Source organism: Physella acuta, unplaced genomic scaffold (assembly GCF_028476545.2).
Source record: "Physella acuta isolate Inbredline_101_S28 unplaced genomic scaffold, ASM2847654v3 ptg000007l, whole genome shotgun sequence".
Taxonomy (NCBI): domain Eukaryota; kingdom Metazoa; phylum Mollusca; class Gastropoda; family Physidae; genus Physella; species Physella acuta.
Window position 1 is genome coordinate 1,129,349 of NW_026731527.1, and position 25,652 is coordinate 1,155,000.

The window sequence follows — 25,652 nt, forward strand, 5'->3', positions numbered from 1 at the left end:
GACGTTAAAAAATGAAAAGAGGACACTGGATCAGAATGCAAGTCTTTATTCAACTGTTTCCAATATATAGACAAGTCGTCTAGGCAGTTTGTTGGACAAATGTGAAGTGTCATGCAGTACATTGTTGCTTTCTGTGTAGATGAGCCTTCCCCGACTGTTTTCTGTGGTAAAACACAATTTTCATTTAAGATCAGTACATTTTTCACGAAACCTATTAAACATAAGCTTACAATTATAAAAGGCGTTACACTTAAAGTAATATTTATCAATTAATCAATAGTGTTGGAAATGCAATTTTTTAAATAAAAAAAAAAAGTTAATATTATGATAGGTAAAACATGAACCAATAACACTCACATTTATCACACTTAAGATAGACAAATGTGTCCACCGGAATGTTCTTTATGTCAACAGAGGATCCAATCGGATAAGTAATAATACATAAAGGGTTTGGGTAGTAGTGATAGCCGATACAATTGTAATTTCCTCGGCAATAGTTAAAACAATCCTGTAAGAGAAATGCAAAAACATCCTCATTAGATGAAGAGTCAAATCAATAGTAAAGCTAAGATTATCATTCCTAACTAGAGAAGAGATAACTCAAGACAAATCGTACATGGGTAAATAAAGAAGGTGAAAGACAATTGGTTGTAATGTTTGTATGAAAAAGCTGAATATGTAGAGCTTTCTTAAACACACACAGACATGTATATATATATATATATATATATATATATATATATATATATATATATATATATATATATATATATATATATATATATATATATATTTATATGATGAGTCTCATCTGCCCGAGTGTTCAAACTAAAAAATTTACGGGTTAGCGAACATGAACTTACCCGCCCGACCATTCAACCTTCCCCCCCCCATTAATCTTTATGCTTTGATTTGCTGTCGGGAACAGAGAGGTATTGATAAATTAAGTCTAGATTAGAAGGAGGTACCACGCGTTACAAGGATAGATTGAGCTAAGGCTGCCTTCCTGAACATAAACATATATGGATCCCACCATAAAGGAACTATTAAGCCTGTATTGATGTAGGGAACAGAGAGGTGTTCATCTTAAACTATCACGGAGAAAGTACAGACATCCACCAACAGTTGTCAAAGAAGAGTTCAATACATTCTCTGGTTAGACACTATTATTGGGGTTGGCGTGGTCCTGTCGGTAAAGCTTATAGTTGCTTAACGGGCAAGTATTTTGTTCTTGGACGGGCACAGGCTATGGTACCAAATCCAGAATGAAAAGTTGGCTGAAGACGGAGTCATTATGTAGGAGGATTTCCCGTGCAGTATAATTAAGAAAGAAGAAGACACCATCAATGAATTGAACGGCTGGACAAGACAAAAATAAAATAAAAACATAAGCAAGCGAAGTAAAGGATGTACAAACATTACCTAACAAATTTTAAACTGAAACCAATAAGGCAAGCATAGAAAATAAGTTTAAATTTAAGTATAATTGGATATTGATTGTAAGTAAGTAAAAATAAAAAAAACATCAACATAGAAATAAAAATCAATTAATTCTAAATTCAAAATAAAGAATCCACATGATTAGATATATTTTTTTTCTTGTTACTTTAGAGTTTTCTGATATAATTATTTTTAAATGACGTTCTTAAACATCTAGATTTATTTGAAAGTGTGAATGTCCAAAAACACATAACTTTACCTCGTGAGACTTGTCATCTCGGGGTATGTAAGAATCTACATCGCTATATAAAGTGCACTGTGCTACATAAAGAAAGTACATTTTTATATGCATACACAACAAAATAATTTTTTGATACATTATCAAAACGATCAGACAAAAACAATGGTTTATCTGATAATCTTTTAAATATTTTCTACGCAGGCTACAAATTTTCCGATTGTCTTTAAATACATTCAGCCAGAATACTCAAATTTGCATTTCTTTAACCACTTTAGATCAAACGCTAACGTGACATGCGATTGTAAAAAAAAGAATAAAAGCATACATATTACATTTATACTACAACAGTAGGCCAAGTTTGCTTATAAATTTAAGTTAATCTGTTGTCCTTTTAAAAAATGTATTATAACAATCGCTTTGAAATACAAATATGCAATAGCTATGCTATTGGCTAGGACTTTTTATTTAACTTATCAGTTTAAAAAAATGTAGAATGTATAGATACATTTTTAAGGAACTGATCGGAAATTCTCGCACTGATAATAACATACTCAGCATGTGCGGTAACCGTTGGGTTATCTCGCTATTGTGATTTAAGCCTCAATTAATGTGCATGCAATGCTTTTCGCAGTGGTTTAAAATATAAACCCGTAAAAGATGTATTGTTTTTTCGAGATCATTTTCCAGAGCTCAGCATGGTGTAGACAACAATCTTTGTTTCCTATTGAAATTGACGTTAATGTCAAACTGAGTTAAACGGTATAAGTAACGACAACGGGTAGAGTTACTAGTATAAGTACGGGTATTATTTCTTTAGCATAGGTTCGGTCAATTCAGGTCTTATTAGGAAAGGCAAGTTAAGGATTTTACATTACGCTTAGCAAAAATAATTTACACAATGAAACACTTACCGTAATCATTGTAGCATGAGAGAAATGATCCTGCAACTACATCTTGTTTAAGATCCACAGCATTGCCAGCATAGAGCTTGGTTGTACACAGACCATTGGCAAACTTGAAAGAGTAGCAATGTTCTGCCCTACAAGCTGAGTAGCAGTTCTGTGCCAAATAAATAGTTTAACTTTAAGTAAGTGTTCTATTTGGACATAGAAACATGCACAAACACAAACGTATACGCAGACGCATATACAGATAAAGGTTCAGATACGGATACAGTCACCGACATAGACGTAGACACAGATATGGATACATATACATATACATATACATATACATATACATATACATATACATATACATATACATATACATATACATATACATATACATATACATATACATATACATATACATATACATATACATATACATATACATATACATATACATATACATATACATATACATATACATATACATATACATATACATATACATATACATATACATATACATATACATATACATATACATATACATATACATATACATATACATATACATATACATATACATATACATATACATATACATATACATATACATATACATATACATATACATATACATATACATATACATATACATATACATATACATATACATATACATATACATATACATATACATATACATATACATATACATATACATATACATATACATATACATATACATATACATATACATATACATATACATATACATATACATATACATATACATATACATATACATATACATATACATATACATATACATATACATATACATATACATATACATATACATATACATATACATATACATATACATATACATATACATATACATATACATATACATATACATATACATATACATATACATATACATATACATATACATATACATATACATATACATATACATATACATATACATATACATATACATATACATATACATATACATATACATATACATATACATATACATATACATATACATATACATATACATATACATATACATATACATATACATATACATATACATATACATATACATATACATATACATATACATATACATATACATATACATATACATATACATATACATATACATATACATATACATATACATATACATATACATATACATATACATATACATATACATATACATATACATATACATATACATATACATATACATATACATATACATATACATATACATATACATATACATATACATATACATATACATATACATATACATATACATATACATATACATATACATATACATATACATATACATATACATATACATATACATATACATATACATATACATATACATATACATATACATATACATATACATATACATATACATATACATATACATATACATATACATATACATATACATATACATATACATATACATATACATATACATATACATATACATATACATATACATATACATATACATATACATATACATATACATATACATATACATATACATATACATATACATATACATATACATATACATATACATATACATATACATATACATATACATATACATATACATATACATATACATATACATATACATATACATATACATATACATATACATATACATATACATATACATATACATATACATATACATATACATATACATATACATATACATATACATATACATATACAGATACAGATACAGATACAGATACAGATACAGATACAGATACAGATACAGATACAGATACAGATACAGATACAGATACAGATACAGATACAGATACAGATACAGATACAGATACAGATACAGATACAGATACAGATACAGATACAGATACAGATACAGATACAGATACAGATACAGATACAGATACAGATACAGATACAGATACAGATACAGATACAGATACAGATACAGATACAGATACAGATACAGATACAGATACAGATACAGATACAGATACAGATACAGATACAGATACAGATACAGATACAGATACAGATACAGATACAGATACAGATACAGATACAGATACAGATACAGATACAGATACAGATACAGATACAGATACAGATACAGATACAGATACAGATACAGATACAGATACAGATACAGATACAGATACAGATACAGATACAGATACAGATACAGATACAGATACAGATACAGATACAGATACAGATACAGATACAGATACAGATACAGATACAGATACAGATACAGATACAGATACAGATACAGATACAGATACAGATACAGATACAGATACAGATACAGATACAGATACAGATACAGATACAGATACAGATACAGATACAGATACAGATACAGATACAGATAAAGATACAGATACAGATATACGGATACGGATCCGGATACGGATACAGATACGGATACAGTAACGGATACGGATACGGATACGGATAGGGATACGGATACGGATACGGATACGGATACGGATACGGATACGGATACGGATAGGGATACGGATACGGATACGGATACGGATACGGATACGGATACGGATACGGATACGGATACGGATACGGATACGGATACGGATACGGATACGGATACGGATACGGATACGGATACGGATACGGATACGGATACGGATACGGATACGGATACGGATACAGATACGGATACAGATACAGATACAGATACAGATACAGATACAGATACAGATGCAGATACAGATGCAGATGCAGATGCAGATGCAGATGCAGATGCAGATGCAGATGCAGATACAGATACAGATACAGATGCAGATACAGATACAGATACAGATACAGATACAGATACAGATACAGATACAGATACAGATACAGATACAGATACAGATACAGATACAGATACAGATACAGATACAGATACAGATACAGATACAGATACAGATACAGATACAGATACAGATACAGATACAGATACAGATACAGATACAGATACAGATACAGATACAGATACAGATACAGATACAGATACAGATACAGATACAGATACAGATACAGATACAGATACAGATACAGATACAGATACAGATACAGATACAGATACAGATACAGATACAGATACAGATACAGATACAGATACAGATACAGATACAGATACAGATACAGATACAGATACAGATACAGATACAGATACAGATACAGATACAGATACAGATACAGATACAGATACAGATACAGATACAGATACAGATACAGATACAGATACAGATACAGATACAGATACAGATACAGATACAGATACAGATACAGATACAGATACAGATACAGATACAGATACAGATACAGATACAGATACAGATACAGATACAGATACAGATACAGATACAGATACAGATACAGATACAGATACAGATACAGATACAGATACAGATACAGATACAGATACAGATACAGATACAGATACAGATACAGATTCAGATACAGATACAGATACAGATACAGATACAGATACAGATACAGATACAGATACAGATACAGATACAGATACAGATACAGATACAGATTCCGATACAGATACAGATACAGATACAGATGTTAATATTGATGTTGAAGTAGGTGTGAATGTAAATGTGGATGAAGTTGTGGATGTGGGTAAATATAAATAAAGATAATCACAGATAAAGATATCAGGGTTTATCTGGACAAGATCAGAACAAATGTATTAGTTGCTTTTGTGTTTAATATATGTATATATATATATATATATATATATATATATATATATATATATATATATATATATATATATATATATATATATATATATATATATATGTTTGTGTTTTGGTGAAAGTTAACTCTTAGCCATCCTACATCGATATCCGTTTCTGCAATGTTACCCAACTTCATTAGGACCCACCCCCCACCCCCACCACCCACCCACCCAACTTCCCTTTTCTTTCGAACGGAAGTCATGAATAAATGTTAAAAAAACTGTGAATTTAGATTAAAGAACTGAGATTAATGTGGGGTTAAAAGACTGTAACTTTTAGGATGGGGTTATGAAATATTGGTTTGTGTTGTGCAGTGCTGTCTGAAGGGATTGTCTAAAATAAACCATAGTTATATCTTCAGATACCTATGGATTAGTATTATGATGTAAATATTGATGTTAGTAAGTAAGGTAGTATGGATACAGGTGTGCACTTTAAATACATTACCAGGGCTGATGTAGCGCTTCGGGTTTTTATTATTTCACTTGATAACGGAACACAGAGATCTTAAAAAAATTACAAGATAATTATTATTTTTTTTCTATACAAATTCAATGTGTAATGTAACTATAAATACATATAACAAAGGAACAGTGTATGCCCAATTTCACTTCCAACGACTAATTAAATTTAAAATATTTTAAAAGCATTTACTTGTACGATGTAAAAAAATAACATATGTGACACAGAATATGTATAAGTAAAATAAATCATTAAATTTAACGCTACAAATGTGTGTTTTATTCAGAGTGTTTTCCAGGCATCTCTTTGGGGGTTTCCGTCTCCCCCACCCATCCCCAGAAGAAAGTCTACTGTACCCATTCCCAACACCCCCCTTCCCCCCACCGGAAGAAATAGAATTTAAATTAATAGTAAATACTTTTACCAGTGTCCGCTCCCCCACACGAACATTACAAGTGCCTCCCACTTCCCCGGAGAATGAAGTCTGAAAGAAACATCGCTTTTATTGTCCTTCCATTATAAAAATAATAATTCCCTAAAAATCTACAATAGTAAAATTAAATTTGAAAAGCTTTTTGATGTTTTAAAATCAGTCTATGTATTATAAATATTTTGCTGTGAGATATTTTGTCTGCGATCTTTTGTTGCGTAGGCCAAAAGTCTATGATATCTTTTATCCTGAGATATATATATATATATATATATATATATATATATATATATATATATATATATATATATATATATATATACATATATATATATATATATATATATAAATTATATATATACTAGCCGTCCCGTCCATGCCCTTTACTGACATCTGTAAAATACTTTCTGTAAAGGACCATGAATATTTTGTGTTTATTAAGCAGCATATAACCGACATGAAAGTTTGACTATAGGACACATAATCCTAAACCGATCTATATTTTTACAACCAAAACAAAAAAAACCCCACAAAAACAAATGCAAATATAAGACAAACAAAAAGAAAACGCATACAAAATATAAACATAGACGCAATTGCAAACGCAAAAGCAAACTCAAACACAAAAGTAAACACAAATACAAAAGCAAACACAAACACAAGCATAACACCACCTTAACCCAAACCCAAACACAAATACAGACGCAAATGCCTACATTAACGCATTCAATAACGCAGAACATAAACACAAATTTTAATTTAAATATTAACGCAAAATTCTCACATTATAGCTCGGGTCGCCAAATTGCACCTTGCCGGGGCGCATAAGGACCCGCATGATACAACTTGGTAAACAACTATAATACCCATCTTATCGTGAGTCTATTTAACTCACTAAACCGATCGTAGCCTCCATAGTGATCACGAGAAGGCCATGGCACCAAATAGCACCGTTTCGGGCTGCCGGATTCGATATAGTGAAGGACTATAATAACTCTTCTTATCCATAATCATTTGAAATCTTTAAAACGAACGTATGCACCAAAGCGCTCATAGGATAGCGCCTGCTGATGCGTCTGATTCAATAGTGATCGGCTATAATATCCCAAAGCTTGTCTGCAAACGGAAAGATAACCTAAACAGGTGTTGACTAAAAAGAAATAACTAATAAACAGTACACTCCGTGTAAAAAATAAATAAAAGACAGTTATTAAAATATCCTTGTTTTACCTACCATAGGGAGAAACATAATCCGGTCGAGCTATGTAAATATTATATAAATATTATTTAAATATTATATAAATACAATTGAAATATTATATAAATATTATATAAAAAGTATATAAATATTATATAAATATTATATAAATATTATATAAATATTATATAAATATTATATTAATATATAATATTAATATATAAATATTATAAAAATAAAAAAATATTAAAATATTAAAAATATTTTATATAAATATTATACAAATTTTATATACATATTATATAAATATTATATAATTATTATATAAATATTATTAAAATATTAAAATATTAAAATATTAAAAATATATTATATAAATATTATATAAATATTATATAAATATTATATAATAAGTATATAAATATGATATAAATATGATATAAATATGATATAAATATTATATACATAATATTAAAATTTTTTATAAATATTATATAAATATTATATAAATGTATTATACATTTTTTATAAATTGTAAACAAAATATTGTATATATATATATATATATATATATATATATATATATATATATATATATATATATATATATATATATATATATATATATATATATATATATATATATATATATATATATATATATATATATATATATATATATATATATATATATATATTTATATATATATATATATATATATATATATATATATATATAGATATAAATATACATACATACATACATATATATATACATATATATAAATAATTTTATTATATATATATATATATATATATATATATATATATATATATATATATATATATATATATATTTATATATGTATGTATATATATAATGTATACATATATGTATGTATATATATATATATATATATATATATATATATATATATATATATATATATATATATATATACATATGTATGTATATATATATATATATATATATATATATATATATATATATATATATATATATATATATATATATATATATATATATAGACATACATGTATATATACATATATATACAAAATTTTATTATATATATATATATATATATATATATATATATATATATATATATATATATATATATTGTATACATATATGTATAGATGTATATATATATATATATATATATATATATATATATATATATATATATATATATATATATATATATATATATATATATTACTTATTTAGGAGCTGTCAAAATACAATTTTCTCTCAGAAAAGATGCATGGGATATCAGTAAATACTACTCAACGATAAATACTTATCTCACGTAAAACTGGCAAACTATTTGTTTACTTTATCATTTTACCTTTGCACACTAGATCGATTCTTATTATACATTTTAAAAAAGAAATCATGAGTTGCGTTTCTTAGATGACCTACCATCACACTTTGTTCGGTCCTTGCTATTAACGTCGAATCCAGGTTTACATAAACAAGTGAAGTTTCCGTCTGTGTTGATGCAAATGTGTTCACATGGACTTGGCTGAGCACTGCATTCATCGATGTCTAGAAGTTAAGTTTGCAGATAAAAAGTACCATAGAGATGAGTTAACTATGTATTTCAAAATGTATAATTTTTCTCAAGAAATATAAATGTGTTACATTCTGAGACTTACCGACACACCGCCTAGTGTCTACTTTCCACACGGCATATCCAGCATTACATGAGCAGGTGTAGCCTCCATTGGTGTTCGTACAAACCTGTTCACATAGATATGGCTCATCTTTGCATTCGTCAATGTCTGAACAAAATTGAACAATAGAAAGCAGGTATGTATATCAAATAATGTGTGCTCTACACATATTTACGTTGTATCTTATGTTAAGGTGGTCAATCACAATTTTCGACTAGTACAATACGCAAAATATGAACAATCTTTTAAAAATCTAAAAATTTGAATTTTGGTAGGTCGACAAATGAACTATCGCAATGATACAGTAACACACAACAGAAAAATACCTATAAAATATATTTGCTTACAACAAAAATCCAGATCATCTGCCTAATAGGTCTACTTCAAATAATGTTTGATCGCTTAAGCGTGTATCAACGGTTCTGCCATATAATTTTTCGATGCTCTTTACCTGAGAAAACCAACCGATCTAGGATTGAAAGCTCCTAAATTAAACTTTATTACCCGTAGTTTACTGCAACTACTAAGTTGATATTGGTAAATAAAAAATATTCTGATTTACACGAAGTATATTGCAAGATGATATTACAAATTATAAATATTCTGATTAATTCTAACCTAAAGTATAATGAGGGAAACTATGTGTTTTCTTTATCATGGTTTCTTTTGTAAAGGTATTGGTAAGCGGCTTTTATAAATTAATTAATAACAAACTTAATACTACTGAGAAATAAATTAAGAATATATTTCAGCTGTCATATTTGCTATTTATTGTATTCGCTTTAATTTTTGTGAATCATAAAATAGTAAGTAATTTTCTTATTATTAGGACCAAATACTTCTCTAATTTTTAATTTTTTAAAAAATATATTATGTTGATTAATTTATCTATTTTAAAATATCGATATTCTCACCTTTACCGCTAGAAAAAAAAGCTGGGAAGTACATAGAGAACGGCTTGCAGGAAGACACAACTTGTCCATTGACCACCGTTGTGATTTGCTCGCAGAAACACTTGGCTAAAACAAAGTAGCATTCATTGTTAATGTCGGTATATTATGTCTCGATACTATGGGTTTATTATACTTCTTAACAGCACTTTCTCTTACGATAGTTTGATCATATAACAGTCAATTTTATTTTAGCTTTTCGGAAGTACCAACTATTTTAAACGTTCTACAGCCCGAAAGAACCGAATATGACACACAGCAATAGACAAAAACCATTTTCCAATACAATAAACCATTTCGTTATAGGTAAATCACTCTACATGTATCTTACCAAAAATGGAGATTTAAGAACATGATTTTATTAAGATTTCTTAAAGCTAAATATGTAATATTTTGTTTAAAAAATAACAGTAATTTTTTTTTTAAATGTGGGTGCTTCTTGAAAAAAAAATGATTACAATTTTCACAAATAAAAAAATAAATATATAAGCGTCTTCACAAATTACAACAACAAAATTACATATGCAAACATGTACTAACAAATTAGATTTAAAATTTATTTTACTGTGACGTAACTAAAGCTGTTTGATGGTATGACTAAAAATTAAAGTCAGGGCGTCCAGTAATTAAAACTAGACATAGGTCTTATATAACGTTGCGTAACAAAATCTGTCAATGACCTCCCCAAGAAAGGAAATATATTCTCCGCATGTGAGCTCACGGGGACCGCATGGCTTAGCGTTAGAGAGCTAAGCCATGCCGTGAGTCTCGAGTTTAAATCCGGATTCAAATCAGTGGCGGCTGGGAAATGTGCTAACCCCACTATCCCTTCCAATGCCGATGTCAATGAATCAAATGAACTCTACTTCATGTGTCACATATGTCCTGGTCACGAACGAAGAAGAAGTGGACTCACAGGCTTTTGATGTTTATTTATACCAGCATATAGCTTTGGAATGTTAAATAAGCTTTAATATATTTTTGTTCCTTTTTTTTTTGCATTTCTTTGGTTAATATAATAAAATCATTTTACCATAAATAAAAAAATATATGTGAGAATAATTTTTCATTTGTTATTTATTCGTTTGAAATGAAGTTGACACAAAATAGATTAAAAATCCCCCAATTGCTTGTGCCAGACTTAATACAAATAAAGTAGTTCGCTAGAATTCTATATTTTTATCTCACCTTTTATAAAGAATATAGTATTTTTTTTAATTAGATTAAAATTACATATTCTTGCTTGTAATCTCAGCTCTACTGGCGTGCAAAATTTAATTTTGATCTTATAATGAGAAGTAATATTGTAACATTGCAAGATTTGCGGTGCCACAAAATTTTAGTGAGCTGAATAAACGCCTTTAATAACTAGAAATCTAGAACTGCAAACAACAAAATCTCTATCAATGTAAATAAAGCGGGAGTGATATCTCCTAAACTTTATCGTATCTATATATATAATTCTCTTTTTGGAGACCCTAGAAAACAAGCTGTAAGCGCGCCTTGCAGTCCCCTCTCTTCTTCACTAGGCATAAATCAACCTCACCCACCCCCACATGGTCTGGTGAGCTGTGGTTCACGCTAAATGTTTACAATCATACAGCCGGGTTTAGTGACGCCTATTAGGGGCAGATAATTTAATTTGAAACTATTTTAAACTTAGGGGAGGTAATTAAGAGGAGATTGCTTTTACGGGGGGGGGGGGGGGGATGGGTGTAGGGTAGGGGTTGGGTTAAGACGGTGGGGATGGGGGTTATCGTCCTTAACGGCCTACTGATAGTGTTTTAAAGCGTATGATACGCCGCGGGTCGGCTCGTATTCTTATATAACACTACTGGGGATGGCAACTCGGGAAATGGACAACCATGTTTCAAATATCGTTTATCTATTAATAAAACACTACTTAAGTTGTAGGCTTTTGAAAATCTAAAAAAAGAATAACTTCCAATTCCGGGTTCCGGAATCGTTAAAAAGTTGCAACAGAACTACAAATTTGATTTTATACTTGTATATGAAATTTCATCAACCTAGTTTTAACGGTAATCGTGTTTACAGACATACACACGTACACACACAAACATACTGACAAAATTGCAAAACTATGTTTTTCCGACTGAGGGAAGTGTAGAGAGTCGAGATTTGTAAAAATCTTGAGACGGTTTTAATACCGCGTGACTACAACTTTGAATTGGTTGCGTTTGCTTCAGTTTATTTTACTATTTCAACTATTTTTTAACCGTATGTGATCCTAATAGACTCACCCTGTGCATATGATATGCACATAAACAGTATGGCTGCAATGCTAACTTTTGAAAACTTCATCTTGATACAACTTTTAAGGTGATATAGGTATAGTTATATATCTGTAATTGAAACAAAATTATTAATAATAAAACATGATTGTCATAACTTTATTTAAAAATAAACATATCGCTGACCAAATAAGACGAACACAATTACGTATATAATGAGCTGGTAGCACAGCATAAATACGTAGCCTACTTATATCAACAATAATCATTAGACACCGCGTTCGATAAATATATTTGACATTTATGTTACCAATGTTTGAAAGAGAAGTAAAAATATGTTTAAAATGAACATAATGCTTCTAATATCATCACGTTTGGTTTAAATTAAGCAAATTAAAATCCATATAGAAAATAGTCAATTAAGGGGATATGCGCGTTTTTTTTTCAATTTTAACATTTTTGCGTGGGGTTATTTCACTTTGTAGCAAAATTGATACAATAAGAAATGAAGGGAACCTAATTACATAGCCGGATGTAGGCATAAGCTCTATCTTAGTGCCCCTATTTTATTATCCCCCCAACCCCTCGAACATTTTTAAAACTGTAGGTAAAAAGACACACACACACACACACACACACACCCACAGAGAGAGAGAGAGAGAGAGAGAGAGAGAGAGAGAGAGAGAGATGATGATAAACTGCCTATGGACAAACATTTGTTATGGTCAGACAACATGTGGGCCAATCATCAATGATCGAAACACCTTCGCTTAATAGCATCTATGAATGTATGATTAGAAGATCTTTGCAATTTATGTTTCTATGCATTTTAGAAAGAGTCGTGTCATTTATTTATTTTTTATTAAAATATACAGAAATTAGACTGAAATATACGCATAAAAACATACCAACTTAAACATGCAAGCAAGAACACACATATGGTCATACTCATAATTGCCGAATGATCTGAATGTTATTTTCTGTGTGCGTAATTTTCTTATTTGTGTATTTTTCTGTGTGCGCATTTGTCTGTGTGCAAAAATTTATAAGTGTTTTTTCAGTGTGCGGAAATTTCTCTTTTCACAATTTTCTGTGTGCGGAAAAAAAATCTCTTTGTGTAACTTTCTGTTTGCTCATTTTTCTATGTGCACTCTTTTCTCTTTGCACATTATTCTGTGTGTGCAGAATCCTGTTAGCGCATTTCTATGTTTGCGAAAATTTCTGTGTGCACATTTTTCTCATTGCGCATTTTCCCGGAAACCGTGCTCGCCAAGTGCTTGAATGTCACAAACTTTTTAAGCCAAGTCATATTTCTAGTCCCAGTTAAACTTCTGGTCTCAGTCAACCTTCTGGTCGTAGTTAATATGAAGAAAGATGGATAGCCCAGCGCATGACCTCTAGAAAAAAAAATAAATGTTATTTAGCCTTAGGTTATTTTTATTTTTCAAGTCCGTACGTGTACACTTACGGCTTTTCAATTCGGAAAGTTTTTAATTTAGGCTTTATATTTTTATGATTCGAATTATGACACCTCGCTTGGATACACAATTGATTTTATCTTACTGAATTTGTCGCAAATTCATATTGAAACTTAAGACATAATCAACCGTTTTGTTCTATTTACTGTAGACAAGTAATTTACCCATACTACCACATAAGATATACTAACACACACACATACAACATACAAGCACACACACACACACACACTCATATATATATATATATATATATATATATATATATATATATATATATATATATATATATATATATATATATATATTGATAATACTAGGCCTACACTAAGTTTGCTAAATCGTCTAAAAAAAAATAAAAAAACAGACCACGCTGTCGTAATACAGACTTTATAGTGTGTTCCAAACTTCGTAAACTAGAAACAGCCATAATATAAAAAAACAATTGCGCATTTATTATACAAGACTTTGAGTTCAATACATAACAAAAGCAACTTACTTCTGATAACAAAACAATTCAGACTCCCTGTTGTCCAATTAATTTTGACATTAATCAATGATGGTGCAGATAGGACCAACATGTGTTGTCGAACACCAAGTCGATTTGTCACGTTGGGAAAACAACAAGTCTTGCCTTATATGCAGTGAATCAGCAGACGTCACGTGTTAAAAATCGACTACCCCGCAACACGTGACACGCCAAACTCATAGAATCGAAATCATCCGCACGATAACGGTTTGATCGTTAAAGTCGACCTGCCGCCCAGGGGACTTCACTCGTTTTTAAACCGCAGAGGGGAGCAACTCTTGGGTCGGAGAAAAGTCAAGTCCTGTACGACATTAGTGTTATACTTTTGTTACATTTTAAAGCTAATGGTTAATTTTGTGGCGAAAATTTATTCATCTGAACCGACTCCTATGAACTCGTTATCGAAAGCTGATTTAACTCGAAGTTAGTTGAGAATTACTGATTTTGTAAAGCTGGTATTATTCATCCTTAATACTTAATCTAATAAACTTGATCTACACTTTTGCTGCACATTCATAGTAAATATAGTCGCAGATCGTTCCTCTAAATCTTAAGACTAAGCTCAACTTTGACAAAGGTCACATTTACAGTTTCATTCAGAACGTCCACCGCCACCCCCCCCCCCCCCACGACAAAATAAAACGTATATAGAAATGATATTATATTTCACCAGTGTGCACCCTCCCTTCCCTGGGATAAAATTTAGTCGTAACCCTTCCAGTTCCCCCTACATAATGTAAAAAGTCTGAAAAAAATCACTGGTCGCAGAGCATACAGACTAAAGGTAGACCCTACATCTCTAAGCTAATCATGCAGACAGCGTTTTTTTTTTTTCAGACACTTTTTCCGGAGTGACTTGTTTGGTTGGGAGTGTGGGTAGTACTTAAAATGTTCGGGGGTTGGTGGACGTACTAAATAAAAAACTAAGTTTTCGCTTTGTTGTTTTCCCCATCATTCTGTTGCACCGCCCCCCCCCCCCAAACATACTTACTTAGTTACACCATCTATACACCACCTGCATTGTACATTTAAAACAAAAACCACATATATTTTTTTTAATTATCTCGTAGCTGACCATCTTCTGCAACGTTTAAATCGATTTGATTTCCTTCAATACATTATTTTTCAAAAAATTAAAATGCGTGCTTCTTGCTAGAAGGTATGATACCAAAAACAACAGATTAATGTTAATCACCATCTCATTATAATCACCTTTCATTCCCCCACCCCCTAGCTAACAACTAAATTTTCTAAATAAGAGCTGATCGAGCAAACAATCATAGGTACCTATCATTAGCTAACTAAGTGACAATAAAACCACATGCATCAGGGCATGACGATCACACATATCAATGTAAGGTAATCACTTTCCTGTTTATAAAACGGACAAAACTGATAATATTATTCAAAGACGTTTTAGTTGCATAGTAAAAGGGAAGTCTGAAGTGTTATGTCCCTTATATGTTTCTGATTGTGAGTGTGTGTAGTGTGTGCTCGAACGACAAGTAGCCTCCTTTTTATGTATAGTTGTAGCCCTTTTTTGAGTGTTTTCTATGCAGCGAGACGTGTTCACGTTAGGTGTGTCAGTTTGACAGGGGTCAAAGCGTGTCCCAGTGTGTTGTACAATTGATTGTACTGTGGATGTTGACGTAGCTGTGGGCGAGGTGTTAAGTATCGTTATTTGTGTAGTAGAACTTTGTATTATTTTTTACTTCATTATTTTTTTACATGTGTTTATATAAAATGTCTTATTATTGTTTAGCAGTGTTATTTAGTGTTATCTACACGTTGTATTTTGTTGTATACATATATACCCCTAGACCTAGAAGAACCGAACTAGAAGAAGCGGAGAAATAGGTGCATCATCACTTGCATGTGCACATACAAATGCACATGCAAATGCCTTTAAGCGTAAACTTACACTCACATTCACATTCGCTCTCAATCACACTAACACGCATACTCACACTTTCATTTACCTTTCTAACACACACACACACACTAACATGCATACTCAAACTTTCATTTACTTTCTAACACACACTAACATGCACACTCACACTTTCATTTACTTTCTAACACACACAAACACACACACACATGCATACTCGCAACCATAATCATGCTCAGGCTCGTGCTCGTGCACACGTCCACGCTCACACTCTCTATCACATTCACACTCACACTCATTAAAAATGATACTCACACACTCACATTCACACTCAGACTCACTAAAAATGATACTCATACTGGCACACGCACACTCTCACAACTTGAAACACGTACTTGAAACCTTAAAGGTTATGTTTTCTAAATGTTTTAACATAGAGTAATATATTGTTGAAATAATGCCCATTTCATTTTCTTTAATACAGACGTGCGAATACAGCTGATGATGTTTCTTTATAAAACAATAACTTGTATTGGGTGGCCTTAGTTTATTTTAAAGCAACTATTGCTGTCACGACACAACACACATCGACAACACTCTTAACTACCTATGGCCTTACAACCCAATATGTAACACATTTTTTTGCAGTATACACAACAATAAGTAGAATACTAACATCCACTATCATGGAACAAGGAACTTCTGCAAAACAAACTTTTATCCGTATTTGACTCTGTGTTGCTATGGAGGGTCACACAAGTTAATCAACATATTGCTAATATAGTTTAGACAGAGCCATTCTTAAATTCGTAAGTTTTAACAATTGTTCTTTTGTAATCCAAAAGAGCATATGACTATTTAAAGATTTTATCATTGGATTTCTTTGATATAATTATCAGCTCATTATGATCTATATGTATTCATCATGGAGAGAATATATTTCTATATAGTAGGTACATATTTTTAAAAATTGTCTTTAAAGAAACATTTCTTATAAATGCATGACTTACTTCATAAAATGTTATTTAATAGAGAGACGAATATTCTTCCCACATTATCACGCACATACAAGTCGGGAAACAAAGACCGACAAGTCTACTTAAACATATATAGTGTATTATGTAATTTTTGCATGGTACATTAAACATTATTCTTTAAGAACACACACCAGGCATTCTGAAGTGCATCACTGACTTAAAAAAAATTAAAGAGCACACTACGATCAGAATGCAATTCTTTATTCAACTGTTTCCATATATAGACAAGTGTCTAAGCAGTTTGTTCGACAAATGTCGAGTGCCCGGCAGTACATTGTTGATTTCTGTGTAGACGTGTCTTGCCCAACTGTTTTCTGTGGTAAAACACAATTTTCATTTAAGATCAGTACATTTTTTTCGACACCTATAAAACATAAGCTTACAATTATAAAAGGAGTTACACTTGAAGTAATGTTTATCATTTAATTAATAGTGTTGGTGATGCAATTTTTAAAATTAAAAACAAAATAAGTTAATATTATAATAGTTAAAACATGAACCAATAACACTCACATTTATCACATTTAAGATAGACAAATGTGTCCACCGGAATGTTCTTTATGTCAACAGAGGATCCAATCGGATAAGTAATAATACATAAAGGGTTTGGGTAGTAGTGATAGCCGATACAATTGTAATTTCCACGGCAATAGTTAAAACAATCCTGTAAGAGAAGTGTAAAAACATCCTCAATAGATGAAGAGTTAAATCATTAGTAAAGCTAAGATTATCATTCCCAACTAGAGAAGAGATAACTCAAGACAATACGTACATGGGTAAATAAAGAAGGTGAAAGACAATGGGTTGTATTGTTTGTATGAAAAAGCTGAATATGTAGAGCTTTCTTAAACACACACAGACATGTATATATATATATATATATATATATATATATATATATATATATATATATATATATATATATATATATGATGAGTCTCATCTGCCCGAGTGTTCAAACTAAAAATTTTACGGGTTAGCGAACATGAACTTACCCGCCCGACCATTCAACCTTCCCCCCCCCCCCCCTCCATTAATCTTTATGCTTTGATTTGCTGTCGGGAACAGAGAGGTATTGATAAATTAAGTCTAGATTAAAAGGAGGTACCACGCGTTACAAGGATAGATTGAGCTAAGGCTGCCTTCCTGAACATAAACATATATGGACCCCACCATAAAGGAACTATTAAGCCTGTATTGATTTAGGGAACAGAGAGGTGTTCATCTTAAACTAACACGGAGAAAGTACAGAATTTCACAAACAGCTGTCAAAGAAGAGTTCAATACATTCTCTGGTTAGACACTATTATTGGGGTTGGCGTGGTCCTGTCGGTAAAGCTTATAGTTGCTTAACGGTCAAGTATTTTGTTCTTGGACGGGCACAGGCTATGGTACCAAATCCAGATGAAAAGTTGGCTGAAGACGGAGTCATTATGTAGGAGGATTTCCCGTGCAGTATAATTAAGAAAGAAGAAGGCACCATCAATGAATTGAACGGCTGGACAAGACAAAAATAAAATAAAAACATAAGCAAGCGAAGTAAAGGATGTACAAACATTACCTAACAAATTTTAAACTGAAACCAATAAGGCAAGCGTAGAAAATAAGTTTAAATTTAAGTATAATTGGATATTGATTGTAAGTAAGTAAAAATAAAAAAAACATCAACATAGAAATAAAAATCAATTAATTCTAAATTCAAAATAAAGAATCCACATGATTAGATGTATTTTTTTTTCTTGTTACTTTACAGTTTTCTGATATACATATTTTTAAATGAAGTTCTTAAACATCTAGATTTATTTGAAAGTGTGTATGTCCAAAAACACATAACTTTACCTCGTGAGACTTGTCATCTCGGGGTATGTAAGAATCAACATCGCTATATAAAGTGCACTGTGCTACATAAAGAAAGTACATATTTAAATGCATATACAATAACATCATTTTTTTGATACATTATCAAAACGATCAGACAAAAGTATTAGTTTATCTGATAATCTTTTAAATATTTTCTACGCAGGCTACAAATTTTCCGATTGTCTTTAAATACATTTAGCCAGAATACTCAAATTTGCATTTCTTTAACCACTTTAGATCAAACTCTAACATGACATGCGATTGTTAAAAAAAAGAGTAAAAGCATACATATTATTTTATACTACAACAGTCGGTCAAGTTTGCTTACAAATTTAATCTGTTGTCCTGTTAAATAATGTATAATAACAATCGCTTTGAAATACAAATATGCAATAGCTATGCTATTGGCTAGGACTTTTTATTTAACTTATCAGTTTTAAAAAATGTAGAATGTATAGATACATTTTTAAGGAACTGATCGGAAATTCTCGCACTGATAATAACATACTCAGCATGTGCGGTAACCGTTGGGTTATCTCGCTATTGTGGTTTAAGCCTCAATTAATGTGCATGCAATGCTTTTCGCAGTGGTTTAAAATATAAACCCGTAAAAGATGTATTGTTTTTTCGAGATCATTTTCCAGAGCTCAGCATGGTGTAGACAACAATCTTTGTTTCCTATTGAAATTGACGTTAATGTCAAACTGAGTTAAACGGTATAAGTAACGACAACGGGTAGAGTTACTAGTATAAGTACGGGTATTATTTCTTTAGCATAGGTTCGGTCAATTCAGGTCTTATTAGGAAAGGCAAGTTAAGGATTTTACATTAGGCTTAGCAAAAATAATTTACACAATGAAACACTTACCGTAATCATTGTAGCATGAGAGAAATGATCCTGCAACTACATCTTGTTTAAGATCCACAGCATTGCCAGCATAGAGCTTTGTTGTACACAGACCATTGGCAAACTTGAAAGAGTAGCAATGTTCTGCCCTACAAGCTGAGTAGCAGTTCTGTGCCAAATAAATAGTTTAACTTTAAGTAAGTGTTCTATTTGGACATAGAAACATGCACAAACACAAACGTATACGCAGACGCATATACAGATAAAGGTTCAGATACGGATACAGTCACCGACACAGACGTAGACACAGATATGGATACAGATACAGATACAGATACATATACATATACATATACATATACATATACATATACATATACATATACATATACATATACATATACATATACATATACATATACATATACATATACATATACATATACATATACATATACATATACATATACATATACAGATACAGATACAGATACAGATACAGATACAGATACAGATACAGATACAGATACAGATACAGATACAGATACAGATACAGATACAGATACAGATACAGATACAGATACAGATACAGATACAGATACAGATACAGATACAGATACAGATACAGATACAGATACAGATACAGATACAGATACAGATACAGATACAGATACAGATACAGATACAGATACAGATACAGATACAGATACAGATACAGATACAGATACAGATACAGATACATAAACAGATACAGATACAGATACAGATACAGATACAGATACAGATACAGATACAGATACAGATACAGATACAGATACAGATACAGATACAGATACAGATACAGATACAGATACAGATACAGATACAGATACAGATACAGATACAGATACAGATACAGATACAGATACAGATACAGATACAGATACAGATACAGATACAGATACAGATACAGATACAGATACAGATACAGATAAAGATACAGATACGGATACGGATACGGATACGGATACGGATACGGATACGGATACGGATACGGATACGGATACGGATACGGATACGGATACGGATACGGATACGGATACGGATACGGATACGGATACGGATACGGATACGGATACGGATACGGATACGGATACGGATACGGATACGGATACGGATACGGATACGGATACGGATACAGATACAGATACAGATACGGATACAGCGGATACAGATACAGATACAGATACAGATACGGATACAGATACAGATAAGGATACAGATACAGATACAGATACAGATACAGATACTGATACAGATACAGATACAGATACAGATACAGATACAGATACAGATACAGATACAGATACAGATACAGATACAGATACAGATACAGATACAGATACAGATACAGATACAGATACAGATACAGATACAGATACAGATACAGATACAGATACAGATACAGATACAGATACAGATACAGATACAGATACAGATACAGATACAGATACAGATACAGATACAGATACAGATACAGATACAGATACAGATACAGATACAGATACAGATACAGATACAGATACAGATACAGATACAGATACAGATACAGATACAGATACAGATACAGATACAGATACAGATACAGATACAGATACAGATACAGATACAGATACAGATACAGATACAGATACAGATACAGATACAGATACAGATACAGATACAGATACAGATACAGATACAGATACAGATACAGATACAGATACAGATACAGATATAGATACAGATTCAGATACAGATACAGATACAGATACAGATACAGATGTTAATATTGATGTTGAAGTAGGTGTGAATGTAAATGTGGATGAAGTTGTGGATGTGGGTAAATATAAATATAGATAATCACAGATAAAGATATCAGGGTTTATCTGGACAAGATCAGAACAAATGTATTAGTTGCTTTTGTGTTTAATATATTATGTATATATATATATAAGTATATATATATATATATATATATATATATATATATATATATATATATATATATGTTTGTGTTTTGGTGAAAGTTAACTCTTAGCCATCCTACATCGATATCCGTTTCTGCAATGTTACCCAACTTCATTAGGACCCACCCCCCACCCCCACCACCCACCCACCCAACTTCCCTTTTCTTTCGAACGGAAGTCATGAATAAATGTTAAAAAAACTGTGAATTTAGATTAAAGAACTGAGATTAATGTGGGGTTAAAAGACTGTAACTTTTAGGATGGGGTTATGAAATATTGGTTTGTGTTGTGCAGTGCTGTCTGAAGGGATTGTCTAAAATAAACCATAGTTATATCTTCAGATACCTATGGATTAGTATTATGATGTAAATATTGATGTTAGTAAGTAAGGTAGTATGGATACAGGTGTGCACTTTAAATACATTACCAGGGCTGATGTAGCGCTTCGGGTTTTTATTATTTCACTTGATAACGGAACACAGAGATCTTAAAAAAATTACAAGATAATTATTATTTTTTTTCTATACAAATTCAATGTGTAATGTAACTATAAATACATATAACAAAGGAACAGTGTATGCCCAATTTCACTTCCAACGACTAATTAAATTTAAAATATTTTAAAAGCATTTACTTGTACGATGTAAAAAAATAACATATGTGACACAGAATATGTATAAGTAAAATAAATCATTAAATTTAACGCTACAAATGTGTGTTTTATTCAGAGTGTTTTCCAGGCATCTCTTTGGGGGTTTCCGTCTCCCCCACCCATCCCCAGAAGAAAGTCTACTGTACCCATTCCCAACACCCCCCTTCCCCCCACCGGAAGAAATAGAATTTAAATTAATAGTAAATACTTTTACCAGTGTCCGCTCCCCCACACGAACATTACAAGTGCCTCCCACTTCCCCGGAGAATGAAGTCTGAAAGAAACATCGCTTTTATTGTCCTTCCATTATAAAAATAATAATTCCCTAAAAATCTACAATAGTAAAATTAAATTTGAAAAGCTTTTTGATGTTTTAAAATCAGTCTATGTATTATAAATATTTTGCTGTGAGATATTTTGTCTGCGATCTTTTGTTGCGTAGGCCAAAAGTCTATGATATCTTTTATCCTGAGATATATATATATATATATATATATATATATATATATATATATATATATATATATATATATATATATATATACATATATATATATATATATATATATAAATTATATATATACTAGCCGTCCCGTCCATGCCCTTTACTGACATCTGTAAAATACTTTCTGTAAAGGACCATGAATATTTTGTGTTTATTAAGCAGCATATAACCGACATGAAAGTTTGACTATAGGACACATAATCCTAAACCGATCTATATTTTTACAACCAAAACAAAAAAACCCCACAAAAACAAATGCAAATATAAGACAAACAAAAAGAAAACGCATACAAAATATAAACATAGACGCAATTGCAAACGCAAAAGCAAACTCAAACACAAAAGTAAACACAAATACAAAAGCAAACACAAACACAAGCATAACACCACCTTAACCCAAACCCAAACACAAATACAGACGCAAATGCCTACATTAACGCATTCAATAACGCAGAACATAAACACAAATTTTAATTTAAATATTAACGCAAAATTCTCACATTATAGCTCGGGTCGCCAAATTGCACCTTGCCGGGGCGCATAAGGACCCGCATGATACAACTTGGTAAACAACTATAATACCCATCTTATCGTGAGTCTATTTAACTCACTAAACCGATCGTAGCCTCCATAGTGATCACGAGAAGGCCATGGCACCAAATAGCACCGTTTCGGGCTGCCGGATTCGATATAGTGAAGGACTATAATAACTCTTCTTATCCATAATCATTTGAAATCTTTAAAACGAACGTATGCACCAAAGCGCTCATAGGATAGCGCCTGCTGATGCGTCTGATTCAATAGTGATCGGCTATAATATCCCAAAGCTTGTCTGCAAACGGAAAGATAACCTAAACAGGTGTTGACTAAAAAGAAATAACTAATAAACAGTACACTCCGTGTAAAAAATAAATAAAAGACAGTTATTAAAATATCCTTGTTTTACCTACCATAGGGAGAAACATAATCCGGTCGAGCTATGTAAATATTATATAAATATTATTTAAATATTATATAAATACAATTGAAATATTATATAAATATTATATAAAAAGTATATAAATATTATATAAATATTATATAAATATTATATAAATATTATATAAATATTATATTAATATATAATATTAATATATAAATATTATAAAAATAAAAAAATATTAAAATATTAAAAATATTTTATATAAATATTATACAAATTTTATATACATATTATATAAATATTATATAATTATTATATAAATATTATTAAAATATTAAAATATTAAAATATTAAAAATATATTATATAAATATTATATAAATATTATATAAATATTATATAATAAGTATATAAATATGATATAAATATGATATAAATATGATATAAATATTATATACATAATATTAAAATTTTTTATAAATATTATATAAATATTATATAAATGTATTATACATTTTTTATAAATTGTAAACAAAATATTGTATAT

General features: G+C 30.6%; 2 protein-coding genes across 2 annotated transcripts in view; both read right to left on the reverse strand.

The window, feature by feature from the left end:
• Positions 1-39: 39 nt before the first annotated feature.
• LOC131948075 (fibrillin-1-like) lies at positions 40-15,480 on the reverse strand. The gene is made up of 11 exons (XM_059309617.1): positions 15,375-15,480; positions 13,407-13,508; positions 11,110-11,214; positions 10,178-10,303; positions 9,942-10,067; positions 8,528-8,554; positions 6,849-6,907; positions 2,593-2,740; positions 1,700-1,761; positions 358-508; positions 40-161 (listed from the first exon to the last, which is right to left on the reverse strand). Coding segments are annotated over exons 2-11 (867 nt in total). The 5' UTR covers positions 13,468-13,508; positions 15,375-15,480; the 3' UTR covers positions 40-159.
• Positions 15,481-18,534: 3,054 nt separating this feature from the next.
• LOC131948160 (fibrillin-1-like) overlaps positions 18,535-25,652 on the reverse strand; it is a 13,549-nt gene continuing 6,431 nt past the window's right edge. The window contains exons 6-11 of the mRNA XM_059309728.1: positions 25,135-25,161; positions 23,455-23,513; positions 21,061-21,208; positions 20,172-20,233; positions 18,846-18,996; positions 18,535-18,646 (exon numbers count right to left, since the gene is read on the reverse strand). Of these exons, the coding sequence (XP_059165711.1) occupies positions 18,645-18,646; positions 18,846-18,996; positions 20,172-20,233; positions 21,061-21,208; positions 23,455-23,513; positions 25,135-25,161 (449 nt within the window). The 3' untranslated portion in view covers positions 18,535-18,644. The remainder of the gene's footprint in view (positions 18,647-18,845; positions 18,997-20,171; positions 20,234-21,060; positions 21,209-23,454; positions 23,514-25,134; positions 25,162-25,652) is intronic.

What these genes read in the sequence shown, in the direction of transcription:
- LOC131948075 (XM_059309617.1), bottom strand. Translation starts at nt 13,467, where the DNA reads ATGAAGTTTTCAAAAGTTAGCATTGCAGCCATACTGTTTATGTGCATA. An exon ending in GGACCGAACAAAGTGTGATG is followed by an intron (nt 8,555 to 9,941) that starts GTAGGTCATCTA and finishes ATATTTACATAG; the next exon opens with CTCGACCGGATTATGTTTCT. An exon ending in GAAGCGCTACATCAGCCCTG is followed by an intron (nt 2,741 to 6,848) that starts GTAATGTATTTA and finishes TATTTGGCACAG; the next exon opens with AACTGCTACTCAGCTTGTAG.